Here is a 20,087-nt window from a genome sequence, read left to right as displayed (position 1 = left end):
ACAGACAGTAAAGCCATTCTGATTTATGTAAGTATGGGAATGAAATCCAGAAATACAGATAAAAATATCAGGGTGGAGTAAAAGCTAATTAATCTAATTAAGAGGGCCTACTTTCTTTCTTTCTTCCCCTTTCTCCCTTTTTCTTTCTACTTCTTTCTTTTGTTTTATTTCTGTCTGTATATGAAATATATTTTCTTATTCAACATATAAAAAGATTTATATTCATAGCTAACCAGTAGAACCAGAGAAATCTTGATCTCTCATTCATCTGTCTGTGTGGGTTAACTAGATTTTGTTTTGTGTGGTGTATATTTGATCACTCCAGCTTATTCTCACAGCCAGATATATACTTTGTTCCTGATCTGGTAAAGTATTTAATATTGGGATCATCCCTAAGACCATGATTAATCCTATTGGCATCAATTAATATGGTAATTAGTTCTATAATTAACATGGAAATGGCATAGTTTTTAAAGGTGTTTGCAGGTTTTAATTCAGCATTTACTTGGTCGTCTTTCTCACTGTTGCTCGCTTGTCTCTGTATTGTTTCCTCTCCCTCGTTCTGCAACCCAACACAAGCTAAATACTCAATCCCATTAATTTCCTGAAATGGATATAACCCATCCTTACGCTTTTCACACAGCTCATGTGCTACATTCTATTCTCCTTTTCTGTGGTTGTCACATTAATTATAGCTCTTTGAGTTCACACTACCTACTAGTCTACATTCCATATTGCCTACCAAAATGGAAGTGTTCTCTCCTGGTGGCCATGCTGTATCATCATCAACATTGTGAACACTTTTAATATCCATTACCTTTTTATGGTTGAGCATGTGCATCCGATACTGTAATAACAAGGCTGAAGGGCACTCAGTGCATCACAGATTGTGCTATCATAAGACTAAATGAGAGAGTGAACCATGATCCACTAATATTTTTAGGTTCCAGACATCCAGATGTTTTAAAGAGAAGCCTAGTAGCAATGTGTAGCCTAAATACCTTTATGAATTTGACCTTTGAGTCTTCTTCCTTGCCTTGCACAGTAGCTATTTGTTAGTCAGTGCAAAGTGCAATATCTGCAGAGTAGTGGTTGGCCCAAGTGTGACTAGCTACAACATTTGAAGAAGAAGAGTCCAGCATGCTTCTTACTCTGTTGTATGCTGAAGGTACAAGCGTTGGAATATTTTAAAATTAGTGGTAATTTTTAAGATAGAAATCACTGGAAAGCTGTTCTGTTAACTAAAGCATGTTGTTCCTCTCTCTGAATGTACGTAGATACCAAAATATCCAGCGAACTATTGCAACGGAGCGGACTGAAGATGATGGTGCAGTAAACAGGGTGGAGAGAGTTCCCACTGGAGGAGGAAGTGACTCTGAGGCAGAGCCTTCCCAGCCAAGCTCAGGTATGTGAAAAAAAGGTATCGAGGACATGTTCAGTGCCACTCAGTGTTGGCATTCAGATTTGGAGAGCACTGGGGGCTGGAACTTCTTTATACCAGGGTGCAAAAGCTAATTAAAAGAAAAGAGGTTTAGACCTGAAGCTACAGGTACAAAAACAGATACAGAGCTTCATTTTTTCAACAACTAGTAAGACAGACAAAGCATTTTTACTTTATTGCAATAAAAAATATTTATTATTATTTGAAATTAAAATGGAGAAGGTATCTGGTTTTTGTTCAGCTTTGTAGTTGCAAGAAAACACACTTCTATTTTTGCTGCAGCGTGACTTTGATCTTGGGGCCTTACAATTTATTATTTCTGGGCATGGCTTCTGCACTGCCACATTTGTGTGGTCACACCTGCAGTGGCCCTGGCATGGAGTATGGAATATTTTGGGTTTTTTTTAAGACTGCAGCTTTGTGATAGCTATGAGCTGATCTAAGTGTGGGTTGCCACTGAAGGAGGCACAGCTGTCTTTTTGCTCATCACCAACTCATGTGACAGCACCCCATACCAGAACAGGCAACTGATCTGTCTGAAAACTGATCTTATTTCTTGTAGTTAATGCTCTTTACAGCCAAATTGGTTCTTCCATCTGGCTCATTAGATGACTAGACCAGAACTGGTGCCAACATGAAGGAGAAGAGGAAAATGCATACCAAGGGAAGGTTGGGCTGGGCAGGGAGTTATTCTATACTTCTGGGTGATAGTCATATTTCCTTAAAGCAGTTGTGAAACCATCAATGAAGGATATATATACACTTTTGGGTAAGAATTATTAGCAATCGGACTAATACCCACTATGCAACCTGTAGACCCACAAAAATAGCTATCTCCTTTGTTTTAGAACTTGTGTTACCAAAATGAATGGCCAGTTCTCTTCCTTTGCATCATTCTCAGCCCCACCTAGGTTTGTGTTCTGTGTTGACTACAAGAAGTAAATGTCTTCATGCCATCCTTCTGTAAATAGCATTGGCAAACATACAGAATCAGCACAATGTCTGCTTGAATTTTCTTAATGTTCCATGTTGAAGTAGAACACAGAAGAATAGTGAACCTGCATTTTTTAAACAGGTTTGGTAAAATATTCAATTTTATCTATTTGTTATCACAATCCTTTAGGTGTTTTTAGGTTGAAAATGAGTTCTGACTAAGAATGTTTAATGCTTGATATTAAAAAAATCTGTGCAGTCCTTTTTATTACAATTTGTATAAGCCTTTTACCTACAATGGATCTTAAAGAAGAATGCAGTACTCTCTATTAGTAGATGAGATAGAAATGAGCTTCACATTGTATTATTGCTATTTAAATTATAAGTAATACAGTCATGAAGTGTAATATTTATAATCATTTACTGACATCACCTACACAATAAAATAGTAATTGAATAGGAATTGCTACCTAAGTATTTAGGTCTGTTTATTAATGTAACATTCACTTTTTTGTTTTAACCCCAAAGGACTATTGAGCATAATGTATATCATCTTAAGTAATCAGGAAATGGTCTTTGCTGTAGATATTTTAGTGCTGTTAGGAGAAAAAATCCATACTCTATAAAATGCCAAGAATTAAAAGATCAAGGAGTGATGCAAACCTCACTAGAACAAGAGAAAGCTGCAGTATGATATCTTTGCTATTTGCCTTTTAATTTAAATGAGAAACATCAGAAGGAATACAATTTAGGCACATTAATCCAGATTCTAAACCACTATAAATCAATTTAACTACAGCACCGGATGTAATCTACAGTCTTAAGTGGATAGCATAATAAAATGTGTCTAGGGCAAAAAATTGTGATAGTTGATAATAAGAAAATGAGAATCTGTATTTATTCTGTTGATGACCTCTGCATCAAATTTCCTTGGACTGTACATAAAGGTTTGCTTGTATTTGAAAATACCAGAACTGCACACTGAAGCCATAATTCCATGATAGGAAGCATTTTTCTGGTGTCTGTAGAGGTCAAAGAACCCCTACCTCTGCAGAATTCACATTCTCAAATGCTCAGTTCTGCTCCTGTGCTTCATGAATCAATACAGATTAAAAATAATCCCTTTGTGACTGCTTTTTTTTTTTTTCCTTTGCCATATGAGTAAACAAAACCATGGACTTGCCAAAAATGATGCAATTACAAGTAAAGGGTAATGTTTTGCAGCACTAACATGGAAATGGGTGGGGCAGGGGACTTCCTTGTCTCAACCTTGCTACCAGATGCTTTCTGCTGGTGATCCCCCTCAGTCTGGATTGGGAAATCTGCTCTCTCCAAAATCAACAGTGCAAGGAAACAGTCAGGACTTGGTAACAGTAGTGTCACCTGGTAAAAACTGTTGTGGTCACATTGATGTTCAGAGACAGCAGTTGATATGACCCAGAGGTTTTTAACAAACACTATAGAAGAGCATCCAGCTCCTGCCCTGCTGCTGTAAACACTGCAGCATTAACCATAAGAATGATTACAGTTTTGCCAGCAGACTTATCTTGGTAAAACAGAGAGGGTAGGTGCATTGGGCAGGATGCTGCTGTTCAGTAAAGGTTAGATACTAGACTATGCTTGCGACTATATTAATACAATTTTGGTGCTTTTGTTGTTTGTTTGTTTGTTTGTTTGTTTTGTCCAGAGATTAGGAGGGAAGGTTCACTTTCTCCTGTGAATTCTCAAAAAATCACCTTACTCCTGCAGTCTCCAGCTGTGAAGTTTATCACCAATCCCGAGTTCTTCACTGTGCTGCATGCAAACTATGTGAGTAATTACAATTTGCTCTCTTGCACTACTGCTTTCTGAGTCCAGACTCTGTGCCCCAGGCCTTCAGGTAGAATGCACACTGAATTTGAATTGTGTGGCTTGGGGCTCACTTGTCCTCTCTGAGCACCAGACCAGGTTGGGGATAACACAGGCAGACTGATCCAAGAAAAATCTTTCTGGAATTCTGCCTCATACACAGAGTTCCTTGAGAAGCACAGAGAAGCTCATTAATGTTACCCTTCCAGATTAAGCAGGAATCCTTGGTTTCAGGTTGGTTGATTCTGTTGTCTGTTGCTGCAGGGAGTGAGTTTGTTACCTTTGGAGCCATGTTCCTGAGAAATCTTACTCAGATTCCACCAAATCTCAGGGGAACAGAGAGGGAAAAATTATTTACTCCTGCAGTTTGCACTCCCAAGAAGCAGGTGGGCATAATGCAGTGAAAGAAATACTGACTTGAGTCAGTGTATCTGTTTTGGGGGAAAAAAAAAAAAAAAAAAAAAGATTGAAACTGAATTTTTAAATATTCAAATCAGTTCTTTTTTTCCTTTTCTTTTCTTTTTTATTTTTTTTTAATTAGTTCAATAAGTCTGTATGTTTTGTTGCAAACCTGATGTGGAATGGAAAAAGTTTAATGGTAGGTCAACCAGGAGGAAGCAGATAGGGAGATCTCACAGGGATGTGTAGTTATCAGGTTCCAGTCCTAGTTTGCCTATCTTGAATATAGGTTCAACTAGACACCCACGCAACTTCAAAATATTTAGAAAATCTGGTTTTGGGTAGTGATGGCCTTTCTTTTTGAAAGTAAAATTTTTAAAAAAGCACTTTAAGAGTTGTCTCTGCACAGGTCCTTAGCTAATGACAAATGTCCTGTTCTGGATGTTGTACTTGTTGTGCTGAAGCCAGCTGTCCATTTCCAAGTTTCTGGCAAAGTTTATTGCCCCTGAGATTATTGCATCCTGCAGAGGAAGGGATATATTAACTCATCTAAAATTGCCTGAACTATGCTATGGAGTGCACATAATTTCTTCCATTGACAGGATGATATATGATGATTTATAGCTGGAAGCTGTATCATTTTCCTTTGGCATAGCTGTTTGCAAAAGGAACAAATGATTCTATAGTGGTACAAGGAATAGCTCACAAGAGATTAGGTCCCAACTTCATTTCTCACTGAAATAAAAAAGTAAAGAGAGGCCTTCAGTTTGAGCTTATAAAATCGTCTCTAATATGGGAGCCATAACAATCTGTTGAAACATCCATCAAATAGTCATACAGATTCCACTTGCACAGAAATAATGGCCCACGTAACTTTTGGTTTAACATGGTTGTTATATTTTAACCACACACCCCTATTAAAATTTCAAGCTATTAATTATACCAATGAAGTTGGGATTGGAAAATATTATCCAGCAGTTAGAATTAAAAGGAAAAGGCTTTCATTTTGCAGGTATTTTAATTCTGTGGAGGGATAAAATTCCATTACATTTTTCGTTTCCCTAGTGCAAAAACTCCGTTATTGATCAAACATCAGATCAAAATATAACTTCTGTCATGGAGTAGGCTGTGAACTCAGCAACTTGCAATCATGAAGCTTTCCTGGGTAATAACCAGGTCATATCTTCAGGGCAGAGATCATATCTCTGTGATTTCACAACATACACCAGTGCTTTTACCATAATTAGGGACACTGACCTGCAAGAAGTATATTCCCTTCTCAACACTACCACAATGACAAATCCTTACATGATAAAAATAATACTTGTAAATGTTTTATTGCATTGTAGTGGTTAAAATGCATTAAAAGTACACAGAAATTGAGAATTGAAAGCTGTTGGGTCAGATTCTCTGGGCAGATCACAGATACACACACTGGGGCTCACTTCACTGGAGGGACACATCCTCCAATGACCCTTTATTGCTCAAGAAGACCAGGACAGCAGAAAGTACTTTGTGTAGTATAACAAAAGCTTCAGCGAGTAATTCAGTTGTTTGCGCTGACCAATAGGACCAGCACACTCATTTTCTCTCTAGTGAAATGCTCAGAAGGCATGCAGATTTCTATAGTTTCCTACCATGCCTTGAGCTTTCTCCCTTAAGTAAAATATCCAGGAGCAGCCTGAGAAAAAGTGTTGACATTGCACGTGTATTTTGTGGTACTGTATTGTTGAATATCCTGTGGCAACAAATACAGTTCACTTTGGCTCCTATTCTGCGGCCAGATCAACACTAATGAACTCCAATCTGCATCAGTGGATGCTCCCCTAAGAGGTGTGTTTAATGTCCATGGTGAGATACAACTACCTGCCTCAGGGGTAATGTTCATCTGACTCAGGAAAACATCTCCATCTGACATGCTTTTTAGTCAGTGCAGAAACAAATACTCAGTTCCAGGAAGCGTTTCATTATCTTCCAAAAATAGACAATTGAATGTGTCTGTTTCTGTCCTGTGGCTATAAAGTGACCATAAATAAGTTAACAAGCTCAGATGTAGACATCTGTAATGCAATCCTCTTCAGTCGATGAGTTCTATCACAGACATCTTGATTTGAATTATACCATAAATATATGTTCACAGCTGCCTTTGCATCTTCCTGGGATCATCCAGTCACACAAACAGGCTTTCTGTTGGACTGTGAAAACACTGAAATAGGCACAAGTGTGTGCATCTAGAGTGGGTGGTGTTTTAGCTGACTGGTTTGGGAGTGCTTTAGGAGGCAGCCTATGCACAGGCTAGCTGTGTGTAGTGTGTGGGCTGTTTCTTACTTTTAGATGTTTGTGTAAAGCAGACATTCAAATCAATGCGATGAGATGAAAATTGTTCTTGACTTGAACAGTATATGTTTCAGTTCTTTGGGCATATGTCCCATGAAATAACTGTTGTTTTGATACCAGAATTGCTTTTCCTCACTTTTGTTTTCCATCTCATAGAGTGCCTATCGAGTCTTTACTAACAGTACCTGCTTGAAGCATATGATTCTGAAGATCCGTAGAGATGCTCGTAATTTCGAGCGCTATCAGCACAACAGGGACCTGGTAAATTTTATAAACATGTTTGCTGACACCCGACTAGAACTTCCTCGTGGCTGGGAGATAAAAACTGACCAGCAGGGCAAGGTAAGTGTGTCAACAAAACTAATCACTTGCTTAACACAGCACATCAGCCTACAAAATCACTGGAGGTCCTTTCTTTCTCGACTCAAAACTGGTGAAGATTTGGTTTAAACAATACTTGCAGCAAGCAGAGTTATTTTAAAAGCAGAAAAAATTTTCAGGAACAAATACTTCAGAGCATAGTGGTGACCCTCTAGCCTTCTGTGGAATATCACTCCATAGCCAAGGCAACACTGGACTAACAAAAAGGTTTTGTCTACAGCTTAGATATGTCATGACTGCAAAATTTGGCTTAGTGTCTGCCTCCATTAAGCATTGCTGGGTGACTTCTGAAACTACCCAGAAGGTTAAAGAAGTGTTCCCTGGTAATTTTGTTCTCTTCTGCCTCGTTTACCTCATGGACATTACATGTGTTTTTGAGCTATGTAGCTTTAGGCATTTCCCAAGAGCTGTTCTAGCTTAGGCTAAGAAAGTCTTGTCATTTGCAGATACCATCCATGGATATCCTTAGCAGGAGATTTCTGAAACACAGTTGTCAGTGATTTTCACTTTATGATCCCATAATACTGTCAATGTTGGCTTTCTCCTTACAAAAATAACCCCTGTACATTGTTCCTGTGTGTTTCAGTCTTTCTTCGTTGACCACAACAGCCGTGCTACCACCTTCATAGATCCCAGGATCCCACTGCAGAACGGTCGTCTCCCTAATCACCTGACTCACAGGCAACATCTTCAGCGACTTCGTAGCTATAGTGCTGGAGAGGTAACAGTGCTAGTATCAATACAGCTCCTTTTGACAGCAGTCTTCTGTAGAATTAAAAACACTTCCTACTTAAAATGTGTTTGAACAGATGTTGTGGTGGATTTTTATCTTCCAAAGGAAGTGAGGGATATTTTATTTCTGAAGGGTTTGTGTAAGTGCTTGCTGTTAATGAAGTTTATATTTTGACCATTTTCAGAATAAAATGATAAACAAGTAAAACTAAATAACCAAAATGAAATGACATCAAAACAGATTTTAGGAGAAGAATCCATGTTTGACATGCTAGTTGTGCTTTAGTAAAGGCAAACATCAAAGATGATTTTTGTCACTGAGGAGCATGTGCAGGATGGTAGAAGCATAAATCCTGTTTTGGAATTGTAGTGTTAAGGAGGAAAGTACTGGCAATCAGATTCTTCATACAGTTGAAGCTTTGTAAAGATCAGAGCTGAATGGGAGTAGTTATGAATTGTGGCCAAAGAATCCTCCTCTTCCAGAAAATCATCAGGAGAAATGCTTGTGAAATTAACATTGAAATTTGTTGCAGCCAGACCAGTCTGAACACCTCCCACTGCCAAAGGGGCTTGGTATCAGGAGCTGGTTAGGGTGTGAGGTCGGTACTTCAGGACCAAGGGCAGGCCATGCATAAGTAGCTTTGATGATTTTTTTTCCATTTGCGGTAAATACAGTAAAATATTTTCTGAAGATAGAAGTGTTATCAATGTCTCTTTCAGTTATATCTTCCCCCCAGCTTAGCAACTTCTGTCCATCAGCAGCCTGCAGTTTAGTGCTTTTATTGTGACTGATTCAAGTGATATGAATGTGAAAGTCACCCGCATGATGATTCATACTTGGGCCCATGTTTGCCTGGGGCTTGCTTACAAATTCACCCAGTCAAGGACAGAAACGCTGCTGAGCAACTCAGCCAACCTAGCACAAGAAATACACTCGGTTCTGCAAGTGCTGGCAAAGCTGGCAAAAATAATTTGCAGTAAACCCAAAATGTCATGTACAGAGAAGGGAGTGAAAAGACTTAAATATGTCTGAGCAATGACTTTCTCTGGGGGAACTGTAAACTGTTCATCAAGACCACTGGTTTGGCATGATCAATCAATGACACAGGGCCTTCTGTCTATGCAGCCATCAGTGTTGGCACCCTCCTCTCCCTGTCTTGGTTGCCCAGGTTCCATGGCACTTATGCATCTTTGTCACAGCCAGTAGCTTCCCCTTTGGGACTATCAGCTCTTCCACTGGAAGCACTCCCGTTGGTTTCCAAGGACTTTGGATCAGTGCTTGAAAGACCACCATTTACAAGGAAAAGATTCAACCCTTTGCAACTTGGCCAATTAATCAAGAAATGCATGTTCCATTCCATTTCTTCCAAGTATATTTAGATGTCTGTATATAAATATAAATCGTGTCTGCTGGGACACAAATGGGGCTTTGTCCTGACCATGTGTCAGCTGTCTGTGCTCCAGTTGGTTTCTTTGTTGAGCAGGTGGTATGGCCTGTGGAATCTGTCACCAGGGTGGTATGAAGGACCAACAGAGATGACCACCAGTCTTGAACATTATGCACAGATGCCAAGTGAGCATGCCGAAGAGCAGAGTGGTGCAGCTTCAAATTTCTTGTGGGTGGCAGAGAAGGCACAGAAAGGAGCTAGGATAACAAGAGGCAAAACTTTCCTCCCTGTCTTTGCACACACAACACTGACATCCTGCCCAAGTGCCAAAACGGGTCATCAGAGTGTTTGTGTGGACCTCCCAGGGACTTTGTGACACTGAATGATCAGCTGAGGAAATAGCAGATAAAAATCATTGGCATATGTTAGCCCAAAGTGGAAAAAAGAAATACCCCAGGTTCACACAATCAGCAATGGCTTTGAACTGAATCATCATGAAGAAATGATTACAGTTCTAAGAAATTATGGTCTCAGTGCTCAGCAGCAGACAAAACGAAAATGCATTGTATCGAATTCTTAGAAAGTGAATAGAAATAAAGGATTATTTTGTTCAGCAGACAACAAGCATTGCAAAAACTAAGTGTTGGAAGTAAAATCAAACCAATTCAACTGAAATTAGGCAAGATTATTTAAACGCAGTGAGAAGAGCTAACCATAGGTACTAATGATTTACATGGTTATTGTGTCCCCATTTCTTCATAATTTCAGGCCAAAACATAGTCCTTTTCTGGAGGATATATTCCATGCAAAAGCCAGTTTTGTCTACCATCAAGCTCTTGATCTCCTTGTCTAAGTATAGTGCAATAGGTAGGTTGTTGTGATCAGATAACAAATGGTGATCACCTGCTCTGCCTTCCATGACATCCATGAATCCTATAAATTCTTGTGGCTAACCTTGCCTAGTCAGTATAGTGACTAGAATACCTTGCATCACTACTAAAGAATTCAGTTGTAGTATTTCATATATAGTTTTAAGACTGCTTCATGAAATTAAAATATGCAAATAAGTTTCCTCAAATATGTCAGTTTTCTTTGCTTTATGGCATTTAAAATTTATTCTCAGTAAAGAACAGAGATAACAGTCGCACAGCTTTGCTGAAGAAGGTTTTCTATTGTTTTCCAAGTCCTCTTATTTAAAGTTTATCCAACTATTAACAGGTCAAGCAGAGATTCAAACTGTCTTTTTAACTTAATCTGTATGTGGTGGGTGGGCTGTAGTTGTGTTTTGTTTTGTTTTGTTTTAATTAGAAAAAATATGTGTATAATAATACCCCATTCCCTCTTCCAAGAAAGCATGTGTTTCATAAATTATTCCATAGTGTTTATGCTTTTCTCTATGTTGAAGTATTCTCCTAAATTAATTACCTTTGTAAACGCTCTTAATGTCCATCCGTGTAGATTCTTGATATTAAATGGCATAATATGTTATGGACAAAAATGCTACTTTTTCAAGGGAATCAATATTTTAGAAAGGAAAGGTTGTTGATGCTACTTTTGGTTACCTGATTTTTGAAAGAAAACCTCCAATTCACTCTCAGGGGGTTTCCTTCTCCAATGGAAGTCCCTATGTACGATGAAAGGGTAGAAATTTTAAAAAAGAAAGAAGCAGGCATCCATAACTGAGCATCAAGAGTTTCTGATTAGTAGGAAAGACAAGATGTACGAGGATGTGGCAGTATATAAATCTCTTTGCTGACCCAAACCACAGAAAGCAAGTGGAAGGACTGAAATATGCAGGAGCCTCTCAAATCCAGCAGTGATATAAAATCCAGGAAACAGTATTTTATCATTGGAAGGCTCCTGTGATAGTTTTGGACTCTCCTCTGGTTGCAACATCCCAGAATCAATTGCTAAGCTGTTAAACTGTGTCTATAAATCTGTCAGATCACCCTGCACTAGGTGAACCAGGTCACTAAGTCATTAGAGGGGTCACTCTTTTTTTTTTTTTTTTTTTTTTTTTTTAATACGAGAATACGGTGGTAATCTAAATTAAATGATTCAATTAGAAAGTCAGAACAGACAAGGCGTTTGTAATTAAACACTGAATTGAAGCAATCAATTGTACTATATTAGATAAAAGATTAGAAAGAGGAGTATTAGCAAAATGGAAGGTAAATAGATGTCTGGGAATTTTCCTGCTGTTTTGCCAGAGGAAAATTGTTTAGAGGTGTAAATGTGCAAAGACCAGGATCCAAATATAGCATTAGCAACATCTAATGATGGTGATGAAGAGAAGCACAGCACCACACAGTGTGTGCCATTTACTCTGTTCAGGTGCGTACAGAACCAGGTTCTTACAATCCGGTCGGCTTTAACTGTTAAACCGGAGTAAGAAAGGGAAGCGGGGAGTGAAGGTTTTCCTTCATGAGCTCTAGCCACATTTCCTTTCAAAATTACTGCTTCAGGAGAATGTCTTCAGATACACAAATTACCAGCACTGGTAGGCTGGCAAGGCAAGGCAAGGCAAGGCAAGGCAAGGCAAGGCAAGGCAAGGCAAGGCAAGGAAAGGAAAGGAAAGGAAAGGAAAGGAAAGGAAAGGAAAGGAAAGGAAAGGAAAGGAAAGGAAAGGAAAAAGAGAATACTAGTTTATATGACCAAGGGGTAGCAACAGGGGTGCAGGATTTCTATTTGTCACACATGAGTCAGAGACCACCCTTAAAAACAGGCTCACCCATGGTCAGCCTTCACACACAAGCTGATTCTACATTCAGGCCTGGGGAGAGGCCTCCTTGCCTGACCTCCGAAGCTCCATGAAAGGGGAGAAGCTGAGCACAGTGTGATACCTTAGGATGTGCAGTCACCCTGCATATCCTTGCTAGCACATTTTTGCTAGCACATCCTTGCTAACAGCTGACCACAGGGCAGGCCAGAGCGTGGCCCTCACTACGCTGCCAAAGACAGCCCAGGAACAGCTGTGCCCAGAAAGGCTCCATGCCTACTGCGGCAATGGTTGATAGGGCACCCCTTGTTCCTACACCTCCTCTTCTTCCATAGCAAAGAGTGAATGCTGTGAAGAGCACATGGTTTCTGTCAGTGTAGATGCCTGGGCCACAAGGCGAAAGCTGCCTGAGCTAAATTTGCACTGTCAGCTGGCCCATGGGGGTGTGAGGAGACAAAAGGAGAAGGTGAGAAGCTTTGGCCCAGAACAGAGGGTCTTGTGTCTTAAAATGGCTTTAGGACAAGACTTAGAGTGCAAGCCAGTGAGAGCAGAGAGTGTACACCTCAAAGCTGTTCCTTAACAGGGTTGGAGAGGAGACACTAGTTTCACAGCCAAGGATTTCATTACATTTACGCAGCTTTTGACAAAAATGTACACGCTGATTAAATTGCATCAATCCCAGTGGCATTCACTGCTGTTGCAGTTAGTACATTGTGTATGACCTGCCTGAAAGTTCAGTCATAAATTGCCTGTTTTTAAAGGTGAGAAGGATTGGACCAAGATTAGCACATTGGTCCATTAAGTACTGCAGGCTTGACTGTTCTCCCTGGTGCTGGGATAACTCTCTGTAGTCAGCAGATGTGTAACAATATAAAATGGGTACAAGCAAAATCATAACTGAATAGTAGAGCAAAATGTTCACCATGCACTTTCATAAGTTTTGTGTTTTCAATTAGAGTAAATTTAATTTGAATCATTAAGATTTTTCATTGTTTAACCTGCGTATTGATGCGTATCAAGTGCATTCACTGGCATCTTGTTACACATAAACTTCTTATGCTTTATGTGTTCCAAAGGCAACTTGCCAGTCACATTTAGCTTCTCAATTTTCATTTGTATCCAGTTGGAAGACTTGGCATTTGGCCATAGCACTGAAAATGGATTGGCACTATTTGCTTGGATGCAGAGCTAAGCATTTAAAATATTGGAGTTGGGGCAATTTCTTCATGAACTGGTTGCCAAGTACTACAGTTTGTGCTGTGAGGAGGAAGCCACCATCTGCCCAGTAGAATGGAATTCGTGCACATCTTGTCCTCATACAGGGTGTGTTTGCACCGATTTTGTAGTGGTGCTTCTCTGTTGGCTTCCCTGAGGCGATATTCTGGAGGAACACATGTGTGAGGCGTGGGTTCCCTTCAGTTTGCCCAAGCCCACATGCAGTTACCCAGAAAATAATGATTTACCAAAGACATTGCCAGACCTCATTGTTTGTCTTGTATCCTTATATCTAGGTGTTTTCCCACCTTCTATTGTATCTGCCTTCTTGACATGAAACCCTCCTCTAGATAGTGTATTTAGGACAGTGTCATTCTTCAAATTAAGTGCCTTAATTAAGTAACAGTGATAAATTTCCTCTTTACTTTTATCTACTTTTCAGATAATGTTCTTTATTCAGTATATAAGATTCAACATTCATGTCTGGTCACGCAAGTTAGGCAGCCATCCTTTAGGATGATGTGGCCCTTCTTTGACCTGTGCTCTACCTAGGTATGAGGAACACATCGTTACCTGACTTTTTTAAGCTGGTTAAAGTGTAAAGCTATAATTTTCATGCAGACTTTCTGTCCTTTAGTCAGTCAGCATCATGGGCCATTCTAAAAAAAAAAAAAACCACCAAGATCAGAATCATTCTTACTGACTGATGTGCTGCCGACTGCCAGTTTGCCCATTCTTTCCCTTTTTTCCACTGTTGTAGGCCTCTGAAGTCTCTCGGAACAGAGGAGTTACTCTGTTGGCCAGACCAGGCAATAGTCTTGTAACAGCTATTCGAAACCAGCATCATCATGAAACATTACCTCTGGGTAAGCCAAGTTTCCCTTTTCTTTTCAAAGCAGTGCTCACAAAGATGTTTTTTAGATCTACTCATCAACCACATGCACTGCTTCATGTTGTCCTGTGCCTCAATTAGCAGTGCAGTCAGTGTGCCCCTACATAGTCACAGTGACGTCCAGAAGGCCCCCACAGTGCTAAATAAAGCCTCTGTATCACTTTTTTGCTTTTCCAGCTTACAATGACAAGATTGTTGCATTTCTACGCCAACCCAACATTTTTGAGATGCTGCAGGAGCGTCAGCCCAGCTTGGCCAGAAACCATGCACTCAGGTACTGCTTTGTTCCAGACTGCTGACACCAAGTTCCAGAAATGATTTCTTGTAGTGAACAAAGCAAATTCTGGTAACTGTAGTAAAAAAGATGAACTTAAGTCCTATGCAGAACTGTCAGTAAATGTTACTGAATAGCAAAAACTGTCTTCACCTACAGTTAATCACCTTGCTTTTCAGAAGATAAGGTTAAAATAATGTTTTGATGGAAGTGAGCAGCAAAACCCCAGTAACTTCAGCAGAACCAGGATTTTACCTTGTGTTTGGATCTACACACATGCCATGGACATAGTCACCCTGGATTTTATGAAGAAATAGGAACGTTGTGAAGTAGATTATACTCCTGTCTTTATTCTCATGACTTAATGGTAGTCCTTTCCAAAAAAAAAAAAAAAAAAAAAAAAAAAAGACCATAACCAAAGCGAAATTAATTGTTTTAGTCTCAGCAGTGCTAGCATGCACCAGCTAAGAGTTTGGCCCAAGGGTTTAGTTTGCCCTGTGCAGTAAAAAATGCAACTGGGGGCTGGTAAAGAAGGGAAGGAGGAGCAACAGAAAAGCCTTCAAGATCCTGCAGTGCAGTTTCTGCAGATAGCCCTCCTGACTTGTTATTTACACGTGAGGGCCAGACCAAATGTTCTTTGGGTGTAAGGATTAGACTTGCTTCCTGGAGGAATTAGTACATGCAAATAAAAAGAAGAGAAAATGAGAACTGCTGCCTGTATTCACGATGTACGTTTCTGTAACTGAGAAATTTTTATCTTCACCATCAAATTGTTCCAGACTGCTTTTCTCCTCAGCTGTAATTTGAATTCTCATATCTCGGAGAACAGATGATGCTTTTATCTCCTTTTGAGCAGAGAACAAAATTGACTAGCAATAGGGACTAGACAGCTTAGCCAGTGTGTAATGAGATTTGTAACAGGATATCGAGCCCTTTGCCTCCAGGTCATTGCTTTGATTATAGCTTAGGTTAGGATTAATCCCAAGCTACCATCTAATGCTCATATAGCAGACCTTAAGTAAACTCCTAGGAGACATATGTCCATATTTACAGGGCTTGAATCTGCAAAACTTCACAGCCCCAGCCAGCAAGGTTCTAAAGTACATCCTTGACGTGAGGTAGAACCCTTGGACTTGATAATACAATAAATATTCTTGGATTCTGCGGTGCTTTCCATGGTCCTAATCTGTTGATAGGATCCTATCTTATGCTTCCTGTTCTTGTTAGCATTCACTTGAAGCAGCAAAATGTATGATTCTATACATGCACCATGTAACTTCTGTTATCAACCACTATCAAATATATGTTAGAGTGCTATTTGCCAGCTAGAACTGGCAAGTAAAAGTAAAGCGAGTGGTATTATGTGAAATTCTGTTAATGAAAGGTGATATGTTAGTTGTAGCCTTCAACACAAAGTCTGTCAGTGACAGTAGCTATACTGCTATACATGAGCTTGGAAAACTAAGAATTATTCTGTTTTGTAACATATGGTATAATTTCTCTTGCTTTAGGATCAGGCAACTGAATGATATATTTAGATTATTTTTTACAACTTTGTTAGTGAGTTTAGAGAATGAACCAGCCAGTTAAGATGTCTGCTATTTTTGTAAAGAGAGAAATGGGAACTGGCAAAATACCAAGGAATAATTATTTTATATGTATCTCATGCCTTGATTATGGCATGTTTTCTTCCTTTTCTTTTTTCCTTTCTACACTTGTCAATAATATTTATTTTTCAGGGAGAAGATCCATTACATTCGGACAGAGGGTACACATGGGCTTGAAAAATTGTCCTGTGATGCAGATTTAGTAATTCTGCTGAGGTAATCAATTTGTTCAAAAACATAATATTGTTACTTACGGTACCAGAGAAGTTGGCTGTCTCTTTCTTAGCATAATTGGAAAGATTTATTAAATCTTCTAGGCCATTTATAATTAAAATAGATTCATGGCTGGTGATCATCACCAAATAATTCAGCCAACATATGTCAGTCAGTTCTTACTTCCTGGAAGGCAGCCTCCATCAGTGAAATAAACTCCATTCCCAGCCAACTCAAACTGTTACCATCAAGTAGCAGATAAAATGTTAAAATGTTTCCTTATAATGGAAAAAAAAATCTTATTTCCTTTATTCAAAAGGAAAAATAAAATATTTTCTTTTACAATACAAGTAAATAATATAACTGCTCATGAAGTTGCTAGTTTTACCACAGTGGTGCAGCCCAGATGTGCAGGGCTACATCCCACTTATGAAACCTTGAGATACAGTGAATGTTGTTTGGATAATGTCGATAAGGCTTTGCTTTTATTGGGACTTGGGAGCTTAGTCTTTAAGCCCTAACTGCTTTTGTTTAGCACAGTTAAGAACTTCTTTGTATTTTCCTGGGCTTACATAGAAAATGTTGCATTACCCAGCTGGTGTGGGTATGCTGCACAGCACTACCTAATGCGGGAAGTTATTCCCATCAGCTTCACCTGAACAGTCACAGAGCTGAGGTATACATGACCAAATATATGACCAAAGAAAAACAACCTGTAAGACAGATGTGCATGTGTTTGTTTCTCAGTTCTAAATTGTAGAAGTTGCCCACGTTTACCACATAGTCTCAGATCATGACGTTCTGTCACTAAATTGAAGCACCATCTTAGCATGAAATGTCTAATAAAATTTTCTGTGTTCTTCTTTGTTGCTGGTGACCATGCTTTGTTTGGGAAACCTATGGTTTTACAAATCCAGCAATTCAGAGATGTACCCAGACTTACAACTGCAGTAGACTTGCAATATACTGCATGTTTACATTCCTTCATGTGATGAATGTGAACCAAACTTCTTTATATCACTTTTTACATGCAGCCTTTTTGAAGAAGATATTATGTCCTACATACCACTGCAGGCCGCTTTCCATCCGGGTTACAGTTTCTCTCCTCGCTGCTCACCCTGCTCATCACCCCAAAATTCTCCAGGTAAGGGGATGTGGAGAATAATACAAAATCTTGCAGTTGTGGTATTTCTCCTGATAATTAGGAAGGAACAGATTGAGAGCCAGCATAACCTACAAATTCCAGTGCCCATTCCAAATCCGACCCAAGCTGCTTCTTTTCTGGATCAGTTGTCATTGCTGTGTCTGTTGAAATGTTAACAGTATCTAGAAGAGAGAGATCAAAAATTGCCCATATGGAGGAACGTATTTTACTGCTTTTCATATGGTTGGAAAGGATTAGGATAGGAAAAGAATAGTGCAGTCCAAGTATAGCTCTCACATGGAAGCACATTTATGTTATGTGACAGGAGCAAAGAGCAACTTCCAAATCAAAGGTTTATTGCAATATCTCCAGTACTCCTATAAAGTTAACTCACCTCCACTTTGTGCTCCAAATACTTCACCTCTTCCCAAGACCCATCTATTTTAAGACCTGAGGGGATCATCTTGATCATCTAGTCCGACCTCCCGTATTGAGACCATTAACTTAGGTTCAAAAGGAAACATTTTTTCCAGAACGACATGCTGTCTGAGAAGGTTATTTCCAGCTGTGGTATGTCTCTGTAGTTATTGTTTATGCTATAGAAATTCAAGGAGCTAATGTCTCCCTTTTGCCAAGATATGCAACCCCCACCATAGTCTTGCTGCATGGCTGTGTCCAGTGGTCATTTTGAGAGAAATAGACAGAAATGTGATCTGAAGAAATCAATTTTTGGCTGAGATTTTAAATCATTCATTTAAATTACCTGGTTTCAAACAAAATTAATGGACAAGAGATGTCCAAATCTGAAAGGTGGCTATGTAAAAATCGTTTGTTTGTTTTTTAACGTGAAGAAGCTAAATGCTCGGCCTTTGTCTACAGAAGAACTGTTTTGTCAGACTGTCCAGTTGTCATTAATGAGTTTGAACAGCATTGTAAACACAGTTCCTCTCCTGTACATCAGGACAGATCATAAACAAGTCTCCTGCAAGGCAAAATATAAGTATTTGGCCAGAGCATGTCTTACAGAACTGCACTGGTCTTTATGTGTTCTTGTAAAAAGACAAGAAGGGCAAATAATTTCTGGCAACATGCTGTCTGCTTGCTTATTTCTGCCACTGGTTCCATAGCCCATGGAAAAAAAAAAAAAAAAAAAAAATTTCTTATGTCATGGGGCACAAAAAATCTAACAAAAGAAAAGAAGTGTCCTGAGGGATTCTCTTCACACAGCATGTAAATAAATACCCCTTTCTGCTTTACCAGCAGAGACTATTACTAACATCTTTCCCTCCTGGCAATCATGATACTTTGTGCTCCCACTAAATGTGGGGTGGATGGGTTTTTTTTGCCTTCCTATGGAGGATTTTCTGCCAGATTTCTCATAAAAGAGCTTGTTTATATTGTCTTCTCTAATGAGAAAGGGAAATGGGATTTCATGGATCCATTCTTTGACCCTTTATGGCATGGCACTGCTTCATACAAAAGGACTAATCAGCCACTTTGAAAATGCAGATTTCAAAAAAAACAGGTCCCAAATTGCTGCAAATCTGCTGTATATGTGAATCATAATAGGAAAATGTAGCATTTCTTGCTGACATAAATCCTTCTTGGTGCCACAAAGGGTTTTTGTGTTGATGGCTGGAAGTGTTTAATATACAGTCAGATTAACTCTGGGAAACCCGATTCCCAGCTTGGCCAGGGTGCTAGGCTCCAGATAGAAGCACTGCTTTGAGCTCCAAAGGTTTAATCCTGCTAAGTAAGGAGATCTCCTATACTATGCAGAGGAGAGAGATCTCTTAAAAGTGCAAAAGGGAAAGAAAACCTAAATACCAACAACCATGAGTGGGAGTTACGCATGTCAATCTTTCTCATGCCTTTCTGATGCTTGAATTTCCATTCAGACCAATGTCAGTTAAAGGCTCAGGCAACACAAAGGCACACACAAGGACAGTTTAACAGTTCTGTTAGTGAAGAAGATATAGACACTGAAAGTCATCAGAATCACTGAATTGTAGGATCTTAAAACTCCATTTAAACCAGGTAGACCAAAATTAATACTGAGTGCACAAAACCCCTAAATATGCCTGTAAAAAGTTCCTAAAGGGTTAGTGAGTTTTGTCTGGAAACATCAGCTGCATGATTTGGAAGAATGTAAAGCCCTTATACCTCAGAATGCTGTTTGTTTTCCCACCAGGACTGCAGCGAGCAAGTGCAAGAGCACCCTCTCCATACAGGAGGGACTTTGAAGCCAAGCTACGCAATTTCTATCGAAAACTTGAAGCCAAAGGATATGGGCAAGGTCCAGGTAAAATTAAGTGAGTATTATGACAAGTCAGTCAAATAGTCTAATGTGTTGTAGCATTGTCTTTCATCATTATCCATGAATGAAGACACTGATAGGAAGTGGGAAACACACCAGAGACTGTATTTCATGTGTGAATCATCAGGATCAGATAAGAATGAATCCTTCAAAAGAATGTATCCTTCAAAAGACCTTCAAGAAGTTTTAGTGGAAGTTTTATTTCTTACAGATTCATACTCTCTTACCTACCTATTTAACAGGAATG

General features: G+C 39.2%; 1 protein-coding gene across 3 annotated transcripts in view; it reads left to right on the top strand.

The window, feature by feature from the left end:
• The window catches only part of HECW1 (HECT, C2 and WW domain containing E3 ubiquitin protein ligase 1), a 264,203-nt gene that overhangs the window by 197,618 nt on the left and 46,498 nt on the right, over window positions 1–20,087 (top strand). For all 3 annotated transcript variants that reach the window (XM_032182376.1, XM_032182375.1, XM_032182377.1), the window contains exons 12-20: window positions 1,278–1,405; window positions 4,062–4,183; window positions 7,115–7,300; window positions 7,926–8,060; window positions 14,154–14,259; window positions 14,463–14,559; window positions 16,299–16,382; window positions 17,414–17,523; window positions 19,715–19,835. In XM_032182376.1, the coding sequence (XP_032038267.1) occupies window positions 1,278–1,405; window positions 4,062–4,183; window positions 7,115–7,300; window positions 7,926–8,060; window positions 14,154–14,259; window positions 14,463–14,559; window positions 16,299–16,382; window positions 17,414–17,523; window positions 19,715–19,835 (1,089 nt within the window). The remainder of the gene's footprint in view (window positions 1–1,277; window positions 1,406–4,061; window positions 4,184–7,114; window positions 7,301–7,925; window positions 8,061–14,153; window positions 14,260–14,462; window positions 14,560–16,298; window positions 16,383–17,413; window positions 17,524–19,714; window positions 19,836–20,087) is intronic.

This window comes from Aythya fuligula, chromosome 2, assembly GCF_009819795.1.
Source record: "Aythya fuligula isolate bAytFul2 chromosome 2, bAytFul2.pri, whole genome shotgun sequence".
In the NCBI taxonomy this organism is placed as follows: Eukaryota; Metazoa; Chordata; class Aves; order Anseriformes; family Anatidae; genus Aythya; species Aythya fuligula.
The sequence above is the reverse complement of the archived record's forward strand: the minus strand, read 5'-3'. Positions and strand labels throughout refer to the sequence as shown.